The 20,566-nt window shown below is 40.1% G+C and overlaps 1 protein-coding gene across 11 annotated transcripts in view; it reads left to right on the top strand.

Moving 5' to 3' along the window:
- Positions 1–20,566, top strand: part of fgfr3 (fibroblast growth factor receptor 3) — an 84,770-nt gene that overhangs the window by 26,830 nt on the left and 37,374 nt on the right. For 4 of the 11 annotated variants that reach the window (XM_056470756.1, XM_056470760.1, XM_056470758.1 and 1 more), the window contains exons 3-5: positions 3,902–4,168; positions 7,228–7,293; positions 16,861–17,030. In XM_056470756.1, coding sequence (XP_056326731.1) covers positions 3,902–4,168; positions 7,228–7,293; positions 16,861–17,030 — 503 coding nt within the window. Of the gene's footprint in view, positions 1–3,901; positions 4,169–7,227; positions 7,294–16,857; positions 17,031–20,566 lie in introns of all 11 variants that reach the window. The other 7 variants (XM_056470752.1, XM_056470754.1, XM_056470759.1 and 4 more) reach the window with 3 other exon arrangements.

The raw sequence follows: 20,566 nt of genomic DNA, 5'->3' as shown, positions 1-20,566 counted from the left end.
TCCATGGCGTTCGCCGGGGTGGGTAATAAACATATTTGTTTGTTTTTCCTGGTGTGCATTCGTGTGATGTTTGAACAGTCCCAGGGAGAGAATGGTGTTATTATTTATTATTCATTTTAGATCTGTCAGTATAATCCAGTTGAAATTAGGATCTATGTATGTTAATTATTGGTGCTGTTTTGCTAGATCAAGGTGTTAGAGAATGCCAAGGATATGATTTGATCCTCAAGGAATTGTAGAAACCTATTTAGCACGCTTATCCAAACAAATATGCATGATTGCTTTTCTAGAATCTTCCAAGTAAACATACTGGAAAGTGGAAAGCGACTCTATCTATTATCTAAATGTATATAAATACATGTTTCTTTTTTTTACCTCAATCTTCTGCTCAAGTGACAGACAGTGATTGTCTGAGAGAAATGTTGTTCCAGGAACAATATTCAAAATATTGTTATCTGAAAACAACACCATGTTTTAAGTATTTTTGGGACAACTTATTTGTTTTATGTTCAATGCACCTAAATTTGTAACATTCTATCTATTATGTTTTTTTATACCTCGATCTTCTGGTGAAGTGACAGACAGTGATTGTTTGAGGTTGTCAGCTGATAGATATGGGAAAGTAGGAGCCTTCTGCGCCTACTAGTAGGCTCAGAAGGCCGTTATCCTCCATCCACATGGTTAATCAGCTAAAATGCAATTAATGGGAAATTTAATAAATAATATTCTCGTTAACTTCCGGCTGCAGCTATATGTGATCTATAGCTGATTAACCCTATAGATGAATGATAACAGCCTACTGGCCCATATCTATCGGCTGATAACCACTGATAACACCCATTCAATCGAGTGATAACGGATAACCAGCGATCTAGTGGCTGCAGATCACTGGGAAACCCGCAGTTCGCTGGAAAACTACAAATCTGCCAGCAAAAGAACTGCAAGATCCGGTCATGCACCACTCACACACCGGTTTCTTATAGTAGTAATTTTATATATATAGTTTTATAGTTTAAGTTTAAAAAATGGGGTAGTTCCCCAAGGGGTTCAAAGAGAATATTTATTAATATGGACTTTACAAACACATTGTATTTTAAGGTACTAACCAGCTTTAGTACAATTTGTGTTTAATAATAGACATAGACAATATTCAACTTTTTTTTTTTAAAGGAATAATAATTTATGCAGTCAAAATACATGTTTTTACAGCTAATATGCTGGTGATTTGATGCTTGGCTAAAGTTGCAGACAATTTCATCTATATCAAAATGCAAAACTAATTTTAAACTAATAACAGCCAGTTATTCCTTACACCGATTAAGAAACTTGAATAGGCGACTAAAGAAAATGCACTCTAAATGTAAAATTAAATAAATTGCTAAACACTCTCGACCAATGAAACTGTGAAACATGCAACTCACAGCAGAGGTGAAAAGTTATTGCGTATCATATTTAACAAACCGTGTACTACCAATTTTATGTAATTTTGCTCACATGGATAGTTGAATATTAATCAGATGATGTCATTACGCTGCTGTGCCGTCAGCCAATCGTTGCATTGCTGATCATGATTTCGTGGATTGATAGATCTGTCCTTCTCAACACACGCAGCGATCTCAGATCAGTTCATCCAGGCATTTTAATCTGATTCGTGAACTTGTTTGAAGAAGCAAATTAGCCAGAGATCAGTTATCAAGATTAAAAGATCTGCCACATCATCTTAGATTATTTAAGCAAGTTACGAAGAACGGACCCCTGGCCTAGATCATGTCTGATTGCAAACACTCAGATGAAGCTGCTCAGACATGCATACACACACACACGCACACACACACACACACACACACACACACACACACACACACACACACACACACACACACACACACACACACACACATTGTTGCTGAGTCTTGTTATACTGTTTGAACATTACAACGTGTTTTCCTTGCCTTGCCTTCCGTGTTTTTAAACCTTGCTTTGTTTGTTTTACCCTGTCTGCTGCCTGCCTTTTGACTATTCACCTGTGTATTAGACTACGACTCTGGATTTCCCTGTAAACATCTGTTTGCCCCTGTGTTGACCGTTGCTTGCCTGATCATCCTGTTAATAAAACCCTGCATTTGGATCCACTCCCTGTTGTCAGCATCACTTCACATTACAATAACATTCAAATTGACTGGTTTCAGAGAAATATTGTTTCAGGTACATTATACCATTACTACCGTGCAAAATATTGATATCAGAAAATAAATCACTTGTTCATATCTGGATAAAGCAAAGGGGAATTCACACACATTTAAAAATGAAATGAAGTTTAAGAACAAACAATACTGTACATACTCTTGCCAATTTTTCATTATGTTAAGTCTTGTGGATTTTTTGACTAATTTTAAGATGATTTGAATGATTTTCTGAAACATGTGGTGCTTGTTATGTTTAGGATGGGCATTATGCTTCCTTTTTTTTCTAAAAATCATGTAAATTACATTTATGCTTATGATATGCTCAAACATTACTTTGTATTGAAGGTCTGTATTATAAAATATTTTGCTTCCTTTGGGAATCAAACCGACAGCCTTGGCATTGTTAGTATCGTGCTATTTGAGCTATTGGATTGCATAAATTTGGGATTGCATACATTTCTATTATGCAGGTTTTGCATAATAGAATTTCACACAAAAATACCACTTCATAATACTGTTAAGTTTTCCTGTAAGATTAGAATTCTTTCCTTAAGCCCGAATACTAAATACTAATGCATGGCATGAGAAACGGCAAGATTGTGATGAATTTAATTCAAAGGAGCTGATAAAATGTGTAATAAAGACCAAATTTAGAAAATGTCAAATATTAATTATTCACCCTCATGTCTTTCCAATCCCCTGAGACCTTGTGTTCTTCTGAACACAAATTGAGATATTTTATATGAAATATAAGAGCTACCTTATACTCTACAGACAGCAATAGACTGACATGTTCAAAAACACTATCAAAACAATCCATGTGACTTCAGCGGTTCAACTGTAATCATTTGAAGTTCCAAGAACACTTTTGTGCAAAAAAAAACAAACATATAAACAAAAACACTTTGTTTGCATATACTGTATCTTTCATGTAGTCATCAAGTCAGGGTGCACATACACTCTGTGCAATACAATGCTTGCATGTTGCATTGCTGACTTTAATGCCAATATGTCACATGAGTCGTAGTAAATGACATTCATTCATTTATTCATTTTCTTTTCGGCTTAGTCCCTTTTTTAATCTGGGGTCGCCACAGCGGAATGAACCACCAACTTATCCAGCATATGTTTTACGCAGCGGATGCCCTTCCAGCTGCAACCCATCACTAGGAATCAACCATACACACTCATTCACACACATACACTACGGGCAATTTAACTTACCCAATTCACCTATACCACATGTCTTGGACTTGTGGGGGAAACCGGAGCACGTGGAGGAAACCCACGCGATCTAATCCTTGCAGATTGCTGGAGAACCACACATCTGTCACTGAACTGGACTACAAATACCATCATGCACCTCACACGCACCAGTTCCCGATTCCCTCTGATTACACATACACACAGTTGGTAACTCACCTTGGACTGGTTACCTGGTTCCTTTTCTGGACGTCTTAGGACCGTTGCTGCCTATGAAGGATGATGGAGCTCTCAGATTTAATCTAAAACTAAAATTTTGAAGATGAACAAAGGTTTCAGGGAATTGACAGTAATTAAAAACAGCATTTAATTTTTTGGGTGAAGGAACATGTTAAGTCAATCGATAAAATCAAATCAGCATAATGCAAATATCCATCTTATTATTAAACTTCCATTGCCTGCAGATTGAAGATGCTCCATTAACTCCTCTCTGTCTGTCTTCTCTTTGTTAGACTGGGTCTCGAGTGAGGTGGAGGTGTTTCTGGAGGACTATGTGGCTGGAGTTGGGGATACGGTGGTTCTGTCCTGCACACCGCAAGACTTCCTCCTTCCCATCATATGGCAGAAAGATGGAGACGCCGTTTCTTCAAGCAACCGTACGCGAGTGGGCCAGAAAGCGCTCCGCATCATCAACGTCTCCTATGAAGACTCGGGCGTTTACTCCTGTAGACATGCCCACAAGAGCATGCTTCTGAGCAACTACACCGTCAAAGTCATCGGTCAGTGCTTCTTAATGTTATTTAAGTGCTGTTCTTCCTTTTCTATAGTAGACTTCAGTGCACAGGCTCAGGCATGCAAAGCATCAATTGGAAACTCGCCAGTCAGACTCGTTCCCAACAGGCAAACAGGTCTTGAGACACACACCTCCCGGCTGACTTGACGTTTATCGTACAAGCAGAGCAAGGTGAAATGTTAATAGTCTAGGTGATTTTTAATATTCTGAAAGTACAAAATAGCGCCTCCTTGGGGAAATATAGAGAGAAATGGTACATTCTGGTTATTAGAAATTCAACATAGGCTCATTCTGAAAACATACCAGATGTTTTCATTTGTTGTGATTGAAACATCAGTTTGCTTGTCTAAAGTTAAACCACTGGTATTGTGTTGGCCAAAAATTTATATACTGTAAACATGTAAACTGTATATGTCATCTATTGTATACAGAGCAATATTACTCCTACAGTAGAGTATTATAATTTGAATATATTAATTGTAAAATCCAGAGAAACCATTTTAAGTAGCATTTTAAACTTGGGATTAAATTCTAAAATTACACAAATAATTATTAAATAAAAAAGGTTCATTTAATTTATGTTAAATATCTTTACATTGGGCAGGCTAATCAAAGAAGGTGTAAATAAAGGTACACTTAATTTGAAGGTGCTCTTGTTACAATGTAACTATTCATTCAACTCCTAAGTTATAATATTTAATTATATATACTTAATCTACAGTTAGAATCTACAGTAACAGTTAGAATGTGGGTTCAAATTTGTAGTATAAATACATACTCAAACTTTGTTGTTCACAGTATATACAGTGCATAGCTTACAGTTGAAATCAGAATTATTAAACCTCCTTTGATTTTTTTTTCTGTTTAAATACTTTCCAAATGACATTTAACAGAGCAAGGAAATTTTCACAGTATGTCTGATAACATTTTTTCTTCTGGAGAAAACCTTTTTGTTTTATTTCGGCTAGAATAAAAGCAGTTTTAAATAAAACAAAAACATTTTAAGGTCAAAATTATTAGCCCCTTTAAGCTATATTTTTTTAGTCTACAGAACAAACCATCCTTATACAATAACTTGCCTAACTACCCTAACCAGCCTAGTTAACCTAATTAACATAGTTAAGCCTTTAAATGTCACTTTAAGCTGTATAGAAGTGTCTTAAAAAATATCTAGTAAATATTATGTGCTGTCATCATGGCAAAGATAAAATAAGTCAGTTATTAGAGATAAGTTATTAAAACTATTATGCTTAGAAATGGGTTGAAAAAAAGTTCTCTCTGTTGAACAGAAATAAAAATATTTTTAAATATTAAAAAAAAATTCCATTAAAACATAATTTTTAAAAAAAAATTCACAATTTTTGCACTTAAAATACAGCAAAAGTAGCAGTAGTGGTTTAATGATATGCTCTTTTGAACATGTTCATACTGTAACAAAATAAATAATTAACTACATAATTGCATAACGGAATATACATCGTTATATCAAAGATTTGTTTTTGTGGACTGTACAGGATGTGTGTGTACCTAGTATTCCTTACATTATGGCATTTCTTCCCCTTGAGGAAAAAAGCTAATAAATCATACCGGATTAAATATATTAAAATGTAAATATGCAGGATGTTTTCTCTGAAGGTTGTGTTTAGGGGATACAGTTTACCGTTTGTAGAGTATTAAAACTATTAGGCCTATGGGAAGTTAGTGTGTGCGTGTTTGTTTTGAAACGGTAACGGTGCGGAGTGATCTTTGGTTGAGTAAACTCAAGGATACAAGCTGAGCTGCTCATTGACAACTAATTAGAATGTAATTATGTGGAATCGCCTCATCATTTAAAGCAGATGGAAAAAGCAGGAGCGCGGGGAGAGTTTTACTTTACCGACATGTGTTTGGCATTAGGCCAGGGCAAATCGGTTCTACTTCTCGCCAGCGTCTGGAGAAAGACCGAAAATAAAAAACTAAGCGAAACGGGCACAACCTGTATCAATTATCTCAAGCCGATAAAACGTCCACAAGACAGCAATATCCTGTTCTGCACACTCTTAACACAACACACAGCTACCAGACACATTGACAGACAGAAACACGCAACACCGCATTACAGGGAAAGTTTGTGCAAAAACCAGCATTAATGAGTTTCACTGTCTTTCTGCTGTGGGGCATATATGAAGACGTTTCACAAAATGTTAAAGCTGCACTTTTTAATGGAATGAAAGTGAATAGGATTTAAGCTTAATAAATGAAGAAAGTAAAAAAACTAAAGTAAAATCCAGGACAAAAACTGATCTCACAGGCCCTTGTTTTATCACTGCCGTCATTAATAAAAATATCAGGCGTATACATTTATTACAAAAATAATAATACCACAGAACAACACCACCAACTTTCAGAACTCGATAATAAATAAATAAAGAAAATCAGATAAACCTCCAGTGTAGCCAATGAAGACAAATGAACCCACTATACATAAAAATATAGCATAAATCTGATGGTTGTAGTACAACTAACACCATAAAAGCCAGAACACACACACTCACACAAACTCACACAGAAAGCTTCAGTGTTCCAGTAACTGCATATCTTTAGCACTAAATAGGCCTAGTGTTGGCTTTCATGCTCCGCTGGTATTTTAGGAGTGTGTGTGGTACACTTTTACCTGTGTAAATGTTCACAGAGGAGGAGCCGAAGACAGAATAATCTTCTTTTCAGGGTCACAGAGCCTTTTTTTTTTTCTCCCTCTGAATGAGTTCATTTAGAAGCAGGATACGGGAGTGTGTGTTTATATGTGTGTACTTCAAGACGTGTGTAAAAATACAGCTGTTGTCAGAAATCTCACTGAATCTCTGCTAACATCTGCCATCCATTAAGCGCTGTGTCTGTGTGTGTGTGCGCACGCGTGTGTGTGTGTGTAGTAATTGGTTTTGATTTGTTATCAGTTTATTTTCCTCATTCTGCAGATCACATGAATGGTTTCATTGTTCATACAGAAAGGCCACTGTGCTGCGGAGTAAAAACATCTCTCTCTCTCTTTCTCTCTCCGTTTCTCAGATTCGCTGTCCTCTGGTGATGATGAGGACTATGATGAAGATGAGGACGATGCAGGTAATGGAAATGGTGCGTTTCGCTCTCTTATTTCTCATTTCATTACTGAGTTTTTGATCGAGTTTTGGTGAGGTCTCTGTTGTATAATAAATGCATGAGATTGCTGTCTTTCATGGCTGGGGATCGGTTGCATCTCATTTCATCAGCTGCCTTTCCCCCACTTGATGCTAAAACGCAAATTCTCTTGTGAGGGATGAAGGGGAAAGAAGAGAAATGATTTAAAATCTAACAGTGTTAAGTGGAATGTGACAAAAAACGCAGAATATGTTCAATTATGCGTACAACAAGAGGAAGATTTTATTTCACAGTGTCTTAGAGTTGGTAAGTCCTCGATTCAGTGAGCCGATTGGTGATGTTTTATTTTTCTTTCAAAGAAGAAGGAAAAATCATGGTTTGGGGTTACATTCAGTATGGGGGCGTGTGAGAGATCAGCAGAGTGGATGGCAACATCAGCAGCCTGAGCTATCAAGACATTTGTGGTGCCCATTACATTACAAACCACAGGAGAAGGTAAATTCTTCAGCAGGATAGCGCTCCTTCTCATACTTCAGCCTCCACATCAAAGTTCTTGAAAGCAATGAAGGTCAAGGTGATTCAGGATTGGCCAGCCCAGTTATTAGGTATTGAACATTATTGAGCTTGTCTGGGGAAAGATGAAGGAGGAGGCATTGAAGATGATTCCAAAGAATTTTGATGAACTCTGGGAGTCCTGCTAGAACACTTTCTTTGCCATTCCAGATGACTTTATTATTAAGTTATTTAAGTCATTGCAGAGATGTATGGATACAGTCCTCCAAGCTCATGGGAGTCATACACAATATACATTTTTTTCCACTGCTCCATGACTTTATATTCTATACTGTACATTATTTCTATTAATTGACAATACTTTTGTCCAGGCAAAGTCAGATCTTACTGTCCTGATTAAATAATAAAAAAATCAAGGCATGATCATTTTTTATTTTGGTAAAATAAGCAAAATCTAGAGGCCTTTGCCTTTCATATAAGCCACTTCTGATACCAAATGATCAACTAGAAGTCAGGTTATGTTGTTCCTAAAACTTGGATAGGCGACAAGACTTTTGTCAGTTACTGTAATACTTCTAAAAGGGTGTGAATTATAGCGGGTTTGAGGGAGGGTTTAACCCCATAAATTTATGCTTGATCCCCCTTGAAGGATGTCAAAACAAAATGTGTGAGGGCTTCTGGAAAACAGTATTTGAAAAGTTTGAATAATAGAACTAATAATAGTTAATAAATAAGGATAAATTTAGCCCATAAGAGGTTACTGTAGGTAAGAATTCAATGATAATACATAAAAAAATTGAAATTACACTACCGGTCAAAAGTTTGGGGTCAGTAGGATTTTTAAATGTTTAAAAATAAGCTTCTCCTGCTCACCAAGGCTGCATTTATTTAATCAAAAATACAGTACACATTGTAAAATTGTGAAATGTTAATGCACTATAAAATAACTGTTTAAAAGCAGCTTATAATTTAATTTAGTAATTTATTCCAGTGATTTTAATAATGAACTTCGTTACTCCAGGCTTCAGTCACATGATCCTTCAGAAATCACTGTAATATTAATTATTATTATTATTATTATTATTATTATTATTATTATTATTATTATTATTATTATTATTATTATTATTATTATTATTATTATTATTATTGCTATTGCTATTATTATTATTGCTGTTGTTGTTATTATTATTATTATTATTATTATTATTATTGTTGTTGTTGTTGTTATTGCTATTATTATTATTTTTTTTTTTTATTATTATTATTATTATTGTTATTGCTATTATTATTATTATTATTATTATTATTATTATTATTAATGGTAATAGTAATAAAAGCAATAATGACTGGAATAATAATTACATTTGAAACTGCATACAATAAGAAAGCAGTAATTTAAAATTGTAATATCTATTTACCATTTTTTTTATTTTTACATTTAATAAATGCCATCTTGATGAACAGAATAATTAAAAAAGAAAAAAGAAAAAAACAGACCCCAAACATTTGAATGGTAGTGTATGTTGCTAAATACTAAATGGGAAGTAATTAAATTAAATACATGAACTACATGAGGCATGCATTAGAAAAATTCCTGTAAAACACCTAAAATAGGTTTAAAAAGTAAAACTAGAAAAATGTAATTATGAAAACATGACAGTGAAAAAAATTATTAACAACTAATAGAGGATCTCTTCTGAAACTAAGATTCACGTTACAAGGGAAAGAAAAAAACTGAAAATTAGAGATTCTGAAACTTTGATCCTTATTTGATCTAATTGCTTTGTAGGAGTGTTATGAAGCGGACAGGAGACAGAGGTAAGGAAACGTTAGGGTGTTTATTGAATGACAACAAGGAGCACATGAAGGATAGCCAGGAGGATCAGGAATGATGTTGGGGTCTTTTCCTCCGTGGCTGGGTAACAGGAATACACGAGGATGGACAGCACACACCAGATACAGCTGACAGAGGATGACACAGACTTGGAAGGACTGGAAGACAGGACGATTCGGGAGGACCAGGAAGACTAGGAGGAATACAAAGAGAACAGGTAAGTAAATCGTTTGTTTAGCTGAGGATGACTACGCTGAGTGGTCGCTCAGTTGTCCGCTTTCGTCGAGACGAGCCCGGACAATGAGCGACTGGAGTGCTGTGCTTTTATCTGGTGCTCGTGAATGTGATGCAGCTGTGTGCTCATTAGAAGTCAGGTGATGGTGATCTTCGTGAGTGGGGGTCGTGAGAGCCTGACCAATCCATGACAGTACCCCCCTCCCCAGGGCCCGCTCCTGAGGGCCGACACCTCCGACGCCGTGGTGGTCTCCCTCTGCCTCTAGGCGCTGGGAACTCAGGGTGGCTCTCATGAAACTCCACCATGAGACTAGGATCGAGAATATCAGCTCTGGGAACCCATGTCCTTTCTTCGGGGCCGTACCCTTCCCAGTCCACCAGGTACTCCAACTGGCCACCACGACGTCGGGAACGCAAGATCTCCTTCACTGCGTAGACGGCTCCTTCTTCTAGGAGCAGTGGAGGAGGGGGTTCCTCTTCGTGGTCAGGCTCTGTGGAGGGAAGAACAGGATCGTGATAGGGTTTCAGGAGTGATACGTGGAATGTAGGGTGAATACGGTAGTGAGAGGGTAATTGTAGTTTGTAGGTGACGGGGTTAACCTGTTCCACGATGGTGAAGGGACCAACAAATCGGGGACTTAACTTGCGAGAGGGCAGTCGCATGCGTATGTCCCGGGTGGATAGCCACACCTTTTGTCCGGGTGTGTATCTGGGTTCTTCAGACCTTCTTCTATCGGCGGTTACCTTGCTTCGACGGACTGCCCTCTGCAGATGTTGATGAGCCTCGTCCCAGACTCTCTCGCTCTCCCGGAACCAGTGATCCACTGCGGGGACATCAGATGGTTCGCCATCCCAGGGAAAGAGCGGTGGTTGGAAGCCCAGGACGCACTGGAATGGCGTGAGTCCGGTGGAGGGTTGCCGCAGTGAATTTTGGGCATATTCTGCCCAGCCCAAATACTGGCTCCAGGAGCTCTGGTGACCACTGCAGAAGGTCCTCAGGAACCGTCCCACCTCCTGAATCTTCCTCTCTGTCTGCCCGTTGGTTTGGGGATGATATCCAGAAGAGAGGCTGACGGCCACACCTAGGAGCTTGAAGAAGGCTTTCCATAGACGTGAGATGAACTGTGGACCTCTGTCCGACACAATATCTTCTGGAATACCAAATGACCTGAAGACTTGATTAAAGATATTGTCGGCTGTTTCAAAGGCTGTGGGAAGACCTTTCAGAGGGATTAGTTTGACAAACTTTGAGAATCTATCTACTATGACTAGAATACAGGTATTACCTTCTGACGAAGGGAGATCAGTGATAAAGTCCACTCCTAGGTGTGACCAGGGACGGTTCGGAATCGGCAAGGGATGGAGCTTTCCAGCGGGTAGATGACGTGGGCTCTTGGATTGGGCACATTCCTTACAGCCCTGAACATATTGCCTCACATCCCTTGCCATGTTTGGCCACCAGAATCGTTGGGATACTAGCGAGAGAGTATTGTTGATCCCTGGATGTCCAGTGCCTAGCGAGGTATGTAAGGAGTGGATCAGATCTACCCGGTGTTCAGGTGGTATGAACTGCCGATGAGGAGGGCATCCCGGCGGAGCAGGGGCTTCCGGAGTGGCAACGACTGGAGGAGCGTTCCAGGTGATCGGACAAATGGAGATGTGTTCGGGAAGAATCTTCGTTGGGAGTTCTTCATGATCGTGATGCTCGTGTAAACGAGAGAGAGCGTCTGCTCTTAGATTCTTGGGTCCTGGACGATAGGAAATGGAGAAATCAAAACGTGAGAAGAAAAGTGACCATCTGGCTTGACGTGGACATAGTCTCTTGGCCTCTTTGATATATTGGAGGTTTTTGTGATCTGTGATCACCTGGAACGGATGTTTGGCTCCCTCCAACCAGTGACGCCACTCCTCCAAGGCTAGCTTGATTGCTAGCAGCTCCCTGTCTCCTATGCTGTAATTCTGCTCCGCCGGGCTCAACTTCCGAGAGAAATAGGCACAGGGATGCAGTCGGGGCGGTGTATCATGATGTTGAGATAATACTGCCCCGACGCCGGTGGTGGATGCGTCCACTTCCACCACGAAAGGAAGATTTGGGTCAGGATGAGTCAGGAGTGGGGCCCTTGTGAACTCCTTCTTAAGAAGGCGGAAGGCTGCGGCTGCTTCTTTGGTCCACTCCAGTCCTTTGGGTTTACCCTTGAGGAGATTAGTGAGAGGTGATGTAATCCTGCTGTAGTCCTTGATAAACCGTCTATAAAAGTTAGCAAACCCAAGAAACCTCTGGAGCGCCTTAATGGAAGTGGGTTCTGACCAGGATAGAACAGCCTCAATTTTCTTCCCATCCATACGTATACCGGTTTGATCAATGATGTATCCCAAGAAATGAATCGACTTCTGGTGGAATGAGCATTTCTCCGCTTTGAGGTAGAGGTGATGTTCTCTCAATGTGTGTAGGACCTCCGCAACGTGTTGGCGATGTTCGGCCCTCACTCCGGGAGTAAATGAGGATGTCATCTATGTACACTATTACAAAGTGGTGAAGAAACTCCCGGAGGACTTCATGAATGAAGTTTTGGAATACGGAGGGGGCGTTGACCAGACCGTAAGGCATGACCTCATATTCATAGTGGCCAGTAGGGGTCACGAATGCTGTCTTCCATTGGTCCCCCTCACGTATTCTTATCAGATTATACGCGCTGCGGAGGTCCAATTTAGTGAAGACTTTAGCTTCTCGGAGCTGTTCCAAAGCGGCTGGTACCAGAGGAAGGGGATATCGGTATTTTACTGTACCGTTATTTAGGACCCTGTAGTCGATGCATGGACGCAGCCCTCCGTCCTTCTTGGCCACAAAGAAGAAGCTTGAGGCGGCTGGTGATTTTGAGTGACGTATGTACCCCTGACTCAGAGCCTCCCTTATGTAATCTTCCATTGCCTGATTCTCTGGAAGCGAGAGCGGGTAGATCCTACCTCTTGGCAACTGGGCATCTGGAACTAGGTCGATCGCGCAGTCCCATGGCCGATGCGGCGGTAGCTGGGAAGCTCTCTTGGGGCAGAAGACATCATGAAAGGAGCTGTACTCCTTAGGAATGTGGATAGACTGCTTCTCAGGAGGGCTCTCGACCGATGTTGCAAACAAAGAAATGGGGTTCCGACCTTGAAGAGGGAGATTTGGAAAACAGGTAGGTGTGCATCCAGATCCCCATTTCTTTATCTCTCCTGTGCCCCAAGAGATGATGGGATCGTGCTTCACCAGCCACGGGCGCCCTAGAATGATGTCCATATTTGCACCCTCCAGAACCAGAAATTGAATCCTCTCTTGATGTAACAGCCCCACTTGAAGAAGGATGTCTTCGCATTGTCGATGGATACGGGTCGAAGATCGAGTGCACTGGGTTATCGGTTGTATCTGGTATATATGCGAGGACGCCTCAGTACGGAGGTGGAGTTGACGACAGAGGGATTGGGAGATGAAGTTCCCTGCTGACCCGGAGTCGATGAGGGCTGTGACAAGGAGAGAAATAGAGGCAGTAGTTATTTGTACGGTGGTGGTAAGTGGTTTACATTGTTCAATATTCGTACTGAATACACTCACTGAAGTCCGAATGGGACGAAGGGGACACTCCATACGGGTGTGCCCACTGACACCGCAGTATAGACACAGACCCCGGGTCAGCCTCCTCTGTCGTTCCGCTGATGTCAGTCTTCCAGACTCTATTATCATGGGTTCTGGTTCTGGAGAGGCTGTTGACTCAGGCGATTGGAGGAGTGCAGACGAGGGGGTGATGGTGTCCTGTTGATAGGAACGGAGACGATCGGAACATCGGAGAGAATGTTGGATGAATCTCTCCAGACCCATTGTATCATCTAATGTGGCCAGCTGGATTCGGAGAGTGGGTTCCAAGCCGAGCCGGTACGTGGTCAACAACGATCTCTCATTCCATCCACTTGCAGCTGCTAGAGTGCGAAACCGGAGAGCATATTCCTGTGTAGATAGAGTACCTTGCTTTAGATGATACAGCTGCTCTCCAGCGGCTACTTCCCCATCAGAACGTCCAAACACCTCTTTGAAATACTCCGTGAAGGTAGTGATGGAATTCATGACCGGCCCGGCTTGGTTCCAGATCGTCTCAGCCCATTTAAGTGCAGGTCCAGAGAGTAGTGATACGATGTAGGCGATCTTTGACTTATCTGTGGGATATAGAGAAGGTTGCATTTCGAATATGAGGGAACATTGTAACAGAAAACCATTGCACTCCCCCGCTCCGCCTGAGTAGGGCGCTGGTCGGGCCATGGGACTGGAAGGAAGGGCCGAAGAAGAAACTGTGGAGGCGGAAGTGCTCGGTGCTGGTGGTGCGTTGGAAAGTGGAGCTGGTGGCTGTAGAATCCGCTTCAACTGGTCCACCAGCTCTTGAAAGTGATCGAGGGTGCTCATGTTGTCGTCGTTATTGGTCCGGGCTTCTGTTATGAAGCGGACAGGAGACAGAGGTAAGGAAACGTTAGGGTGTTTATTGAATGACAACAAGGAGCACATGAAGGATAGCCAGGAGGATCAGGAATGATGTTGGGGTCTTTTCCTCCGTGGCTGGGTAACAGGAATACACGAGGATGGACAGCACACACCAGATACAGCTGACAGAGGATGACACAGACTTGGAAGGACTGGAAGACAGGACGATTCGGGAGGACCAGGAAGACTAGGAGGAATACAAAGAGAACAGGTAAGTAAATCGTTTGTTTAGCTGAGGATGACTACGCTGAGTGGTCGCTCAGTTGTCCGCTTTCGTCGAGACGAGCCCGGACAATGAGCGACTGGAGTGCTGTGCTTTTATCTGGTGCTCGTGAATGTGATGCAGCTGTGTGCTCATTAGAAGTCAGGTGATGGTGATCTTCGTGAGTGGGGGTCGTGAGAGCCTGACCAATCCATGACAAGGAGAATCAGCTGAGGTTCGAAAGAGATCTCAGTTGAGATTTTTCACAAAGAAAAAGCGAGGGAACGAAAGCTATCACATCTGCCTGTTGTGGTGGTGGGATCAGGGTTGGGGGAGGGTCTCAGGGTTGAGGGGAGGCCATGAAACAAGGGATTAAGCAAAAACCAAAACCCCTTTAGAGTTTAATGACCAGTAATCCAACTCTAATTAAGAAAGAGAGAGAGATCTAGAGCTGTGAGGTCTGGAACATTTGAGAAGAGCTGAGGTCATGTGACATCTGATGACATCATTCTGTAATATCTTAATGATGCAGTGCTGGTTGCAGCTCTCCGTTTGGCTGACTGAAGCAAGCTGTGCGTAATATCAGCTGTGTGGAGTTGTGCTGCACTTTGATGGCTTTTTTTGGCTGTGGAATAAAAGTGAACAGAAAAAAAGAAGTTGGGTCACTGTAGATTCGCGGTTCCCACTTCAAAGCTCAAATTGTCTGTATTTAACTAAATAAAATATCCAACCACACACACAAATGCACATATGTGACCCTGGATCTCAAAACCAGTCATAAATGTCTTTTTTTATGAGAGTTATACATCACATTAAATATGAATAAATACGCTTAGGCTGAGATACATTTTATTTGAAAATATGTAATCTGAGGGTTTAAAAAACACAATATAGAAAGAAATCTCTATTAAAGTTGCCTAAAAATTGCTGAAAATGTACAGAATGTCATAAGTGGATATGGTTTTCACTTTATATTCTTTTTTTTTTTTTGGCTATTGTAAAGGAATAAGATGTTTTGTGGTCCAGGGTCACATTTAGGGTTCAGATCATACCTGCCAACACTCTCGTTTTTTTCAGGAGTCTCCCATATTTTACACCCACCACCCTCCCGTTTTGTTATTTCTCATGGAAAACTCCCGTAATTTCACCCCCACCCCCTGGTCCTCAACCTTTTTCTACCGTTTCAAACACCCAACGTCTCCCACCCCCATACTGACTTTCGCAGCTGCTGGCTGGAACCAGGTTCTTGACACAGTTACTAACACCACAAGCCTCATCTTCATATCCCCCACTTTGTCTCGTCTCCTATCCCTGGTGTCCTGGAAAATCATTAAATAATGTTGGCTCGTATGGTCCAGACTCATCCTTACGGTGCCCTTATGGTGCCACTGACCATCTGAGAATGCATTGAAAACTAGCATGCCAAAGGAAATGCCAGCCTGCCAATCTCCCTTCACATTTATCTGATACCACAAGCAAAATAACTCCAGTGAAAGCCATATTCAGTCTAGTTAATGGGTTTATTGTGAGCGTATGTGTGTATGCACTCACTTACAAATCTGTGTTTGTAAGCTCGCATGTATGTCTGGAGTCAAATGTGGCGTCTGTGGGTTTAATCGCCAAGTTTTGTGGGCTGATCTGATCTGGAGTTAATTGTTTGAGGCTGGATGAAAGCATGTTTACTCAGTCTCTTAAAGACACACACACACTTCTTAAGTACAAAAATGACTATCATTTTGCCTGAAGGGTGTATTTATGCTCTGATATTTGACGTTAGCCATTAAGAAGTGTAAAAACACAGGCCTGACCACATGACGGATCTTATTATTAGGAGAATTTGTGGGAACATTAAATAAAGGAAAATTGTTCGGTTGTTATAATAGGTTATTATTAGGAACCTGCATTGTGGGTTCATGGCGCTGCAAAGGATTTAACACTGGGAATCTGTCTGCCAGAGCATAAACGCACCTCACACTCATGTAAGAGTGTATGCAAGTGTGTTTGCTTTTCCAAACAAATTTGAATTCAGTCTGGGAATTAGGCAGCCAGTCTGGCGCTGCTACAGAAAGCTAGAAAAATCTTTCCATAAACATTCACCCACATAAAGACTCCCGAAGAAGTAACACCCTCCCACCCCATATCCCCTCAAAAACAGAACTTCATGTTAATATACATTAATGTAGAAGTCTATTTGTGCATATGGATTAATGGGCTGCTTCATGCAGGTTTATACTTCATGATTTTACTTTCCTGTTTCTGGTTTTGACCCAGCAGAAGCTCCATACTGGACCCGTTCGGACCGGATGGAGAAGAAACTATTGGCTGTCCCTGCTGCAAATACAGTCAAGTTCCGTTGTCCTGCTGCTGGGAACCCAACACCCAGTATCCATTGGCTGAAAAATGGCAAGGAATTCAAGGGAGAGCAGAGAATGGGCGGCATTAAAGTAAGCCAATAGGACTATCGATGTGCATGCGCAAACATGTGATTGTGTGTTGAGGATTACAGATAATAAGAGTCTGCAATTAGAAGTCATTTGCACAGATCTCCAACATCTGCTCCTCCTAGCGCTCTCTGTCTCTCGCTCTCTGGATTTTATTTGCTTGTTGTCTCTAGAGGAAACGTCCACCTGTTGCTGTTCTTCTGAAAGAGCAGAGGAACGCAAAGTTGCTGTGTGGTCTTGTTATTTGTGTGTTGATATGCTTGCATGCGAGTGTTGTTTGCGATGATGTGTATTGGAGGTCGTCCACTGATTGTTGAGATTATTTTAATTTAGTATTAGTAATTTAATTTAGTATTTTTTTCATCTTTGTAGTGCTTAATGATCTCCCCCACCCCAGACACACACACACACACACACACACACACAATTTTAAAAGACGTTTCATTCGAGAAAAAAAAATTCTGTAACGTCCAAACATTTTTATTTTATTTTATTATTATTATTATTATTATTATTATTATTATTATTATTATCATTATTATTATTATTATTATTTTTATTTTTTTTATTTAATTAAATTTTATTTTATTTTATCATTCATTTTCCTTCGGCTTAGTCCCTTTTTTCATCAGGGTTCGCCACAGCGGAATTAATCACCAACTTTTCCAGCATATGTTTTAACAGCGAATTTAATTTAATTTAATTTAATTTAATTTAATTTAATTTAATTTAATTTAATTTAATTTAATTTAATTTAATTTAATAATCATTATTTTCCTTTGACTCAATTAATTAATTTTATTTTATTTTATTTAATCATTCATTAATTTTCCTTTGGTATAATTAATTAATTTTATTTTATTTTAAAATTATTTTTAACTTAATTTAATTTAATATAATTTATATATTTTTTTTAATTTTATTTAATTTGATATTATTTTATTTTATTTTATTTTATTTTTATTTACAGTATAAGTAAACAAATCATCAAATCAGTTTCTTGCGTTCTTTTTCTGTTTTGATTAACAGAAGAAAGAAAATCATACCTGTTTGGAGCTACATTGTGACAGAATTGTACGTTTTTAAGCAACCCATTAAATACAGCCTCCATAAACAGAATCAAAATTAGATCTTTTAATATCTCAGTAGTTTCTTCTGCATAGCACTGAGATACAAAAGTCATACAAATATAGAATTTAAATGAAAACCGTATTGAAACAAATTTGGGTTTCAATTGAAATGATCTGATAAGAAATGATCTGATAAGAAACAAATATACGATTTCAAAAGATACCTGATATTAAAAGATCTCAATTGCTTCTTTTCAAGCTGAATTTTGAGCATTCTGCAGCCAAAGTCGACTCTCGGCACATTATTAGTCCGGTGAATTGAAGTCTATCGCAAACACTGCATGTTTCCACAGATTTGGCGAACAAACTGTGTCTCCAGGCTGTTTGGCATTTCAATTTTGCTAAATATTACCAAGGCTGAATCCATTGCTGACACCTCACATAAAATGCCAGTAATCCTGAAATTGAAACCGATTCTGGATTTACTCACTCTCCCGCACGCCAGGTCACTCTTTCACACCCAATTTTAGATATCCAGACATAAAGAGCAATATAGTATACGTAGCTTTTAAAAAATATTAAATGGGACTGCCATAGACAACGACACCATTTCTCCAAGCTCCCTGACTTTTTATGAAACCAGCTAGTTTTTAAGGAGGTTTTTAGTTAAAAAATACATATGCTTGGACCCGGCAGCTGGGTAAAAATTTGCATCTTGCAATTCACATTTATTTAATTTTCTTTTGATCCTAAAAACAGACATAAAGAAAGTATAGAAAAAGCACCTGCGAGTGGTCAGGGGTCTTCTAAGTGACTTCAATGTGCACATCCATGCATTCAGACACTTAAACACCCTTGCTTTGCATTGATCTATATGCATATATTATAACCTAAGAGTGCCCCCTCCCTAAGAGAGACATTTAGAAACAAAACATTCACCTCTCCACCTCTCCATGACCATAGTGTGACCAGCGTGCCCTTACAAACACACACGTATACGCACACCAGGGGTCCCGACTGACCCAGGGTCATCCTTTATACCAGACCTGCCCTCTGCATCAGCGCAGTCACTGTTGGCATAGAGATGTCTGACAGCTTCATAATAGCTGTATTTAACACACATATACACAGGAGTCTGACAGCTCAGCTAAATGTCTTCTGTCTCTATTAAGACCAAGGCTAAAAGTCAAGCCTCTTATATTTATTTTATGCGTAAGTATGTGCCCCCCTCCTTGAGTTTCGATATGACAGGCCTGATGGCTTGATAACGCACTTAACAATGTGTTAAAACACGGAGCGCCATGCAGAATTAAATGTAAAGAGTTCTCTGAGATCAGCGTCGTCAATCTTAAAGCTCTTTTCTGCACTGCAAGGGGAACAATAATGCGCCGATTATGTTTCCGTTGGCACTGGATCTGGCTGTAAGTTTGGCTACCTCTCTGGCTGACAGTCAGGGCGCGTTAATTGCCGACTAAATGCGGTAAGATTGCAAAATGAGTTTTAAATGCAAGTAAATGAGTCACATTCTGTACTCTCATTGTTTGAAAGTACCCAAGGCTTTGTTTAGACAGTTGACTTTCCCACAGCTTTCCCCTTCAAACGGCCACACACACATGAACTCAAACACACACACACCTCAGACGCTTTCTGGCAGGGTTCTAAGGTCAGAGGTCAACTCTCTATTGAGTCATCAGAAGGGGGACGTTCCGAGGGGGTGTTGCCGTGGCGATTTAGATACCTTGATTGACGATGGGAGGCGTGGCTTTTGTCATGCTCACATATGGCAGCCGAAGTCGCTTTGTTAGAATGCTAATCTGTGGCACTGTGTGTTAGTCACACCTCACGCACACATACACACTGATGTTTTGTGAAAATGTTGCATTGGGGAGTGTGTATGCAAGTGGCTCGCAACATATTCAACAGCTCAATTGACGAGCGAGTGAAGAAAGACTGCTACGTCCTCAGAGAGATGACTCAATTTCAGTCGCGCTTCTCTGTGGGATCACCAGTGCTTGAAATTCTACATGCTTCAGTAATGAAATGCTGAATATATAATCCACTGACAAATGTGTCTTTTGTCTGTTCTCTACAGCGGTATATGTCTTTATTTAGTGCTAGGGTGTGATTTGTCATTCATTTAGGTTTACAAATGTTTATAGGGCAAGTGTGTAATTTAGCCATGTTCTATTCGAGGTGAATGTTCACGTTATTCATGTATTATTATTATTGGACATTACTTAAATCCACTGACAGTGACAGTTGCATTTTGTTGGTGGGTTCTGCCTGGTAAGCAGCAAATTTTGCAAGACCATCTAGAACCTGATGGAAAATCTTTGTGAGATTTTTTTTACTGAGCCTGGTTTTTCTTAAGGTTTTTTTCCCTTCACTTTCGTCAATTGGTGAAGTTTTGTCCCTCGCCACTGTCGCCACTGGCTTGCTTGGTTTGGGACTTGTGTAGCTGCGCCTCAA

Source organism: Danio aesculapii, chromosome 13 (genome assembly GCF_903798145.1).
Source record: "Danio aesculapii chromosome 13, fDanAes4.1, whole genome shotgun sequence".
NCBI classification, from domain to species: Eukaryota; Metazoa; Chordata; class Actinopteri; order Cypriniformes; family Danionidae; genus Danio; species Danio aesculapii.
This window is presented reverse-complemented; position numbering and strand designations above follow the sequence as displayed.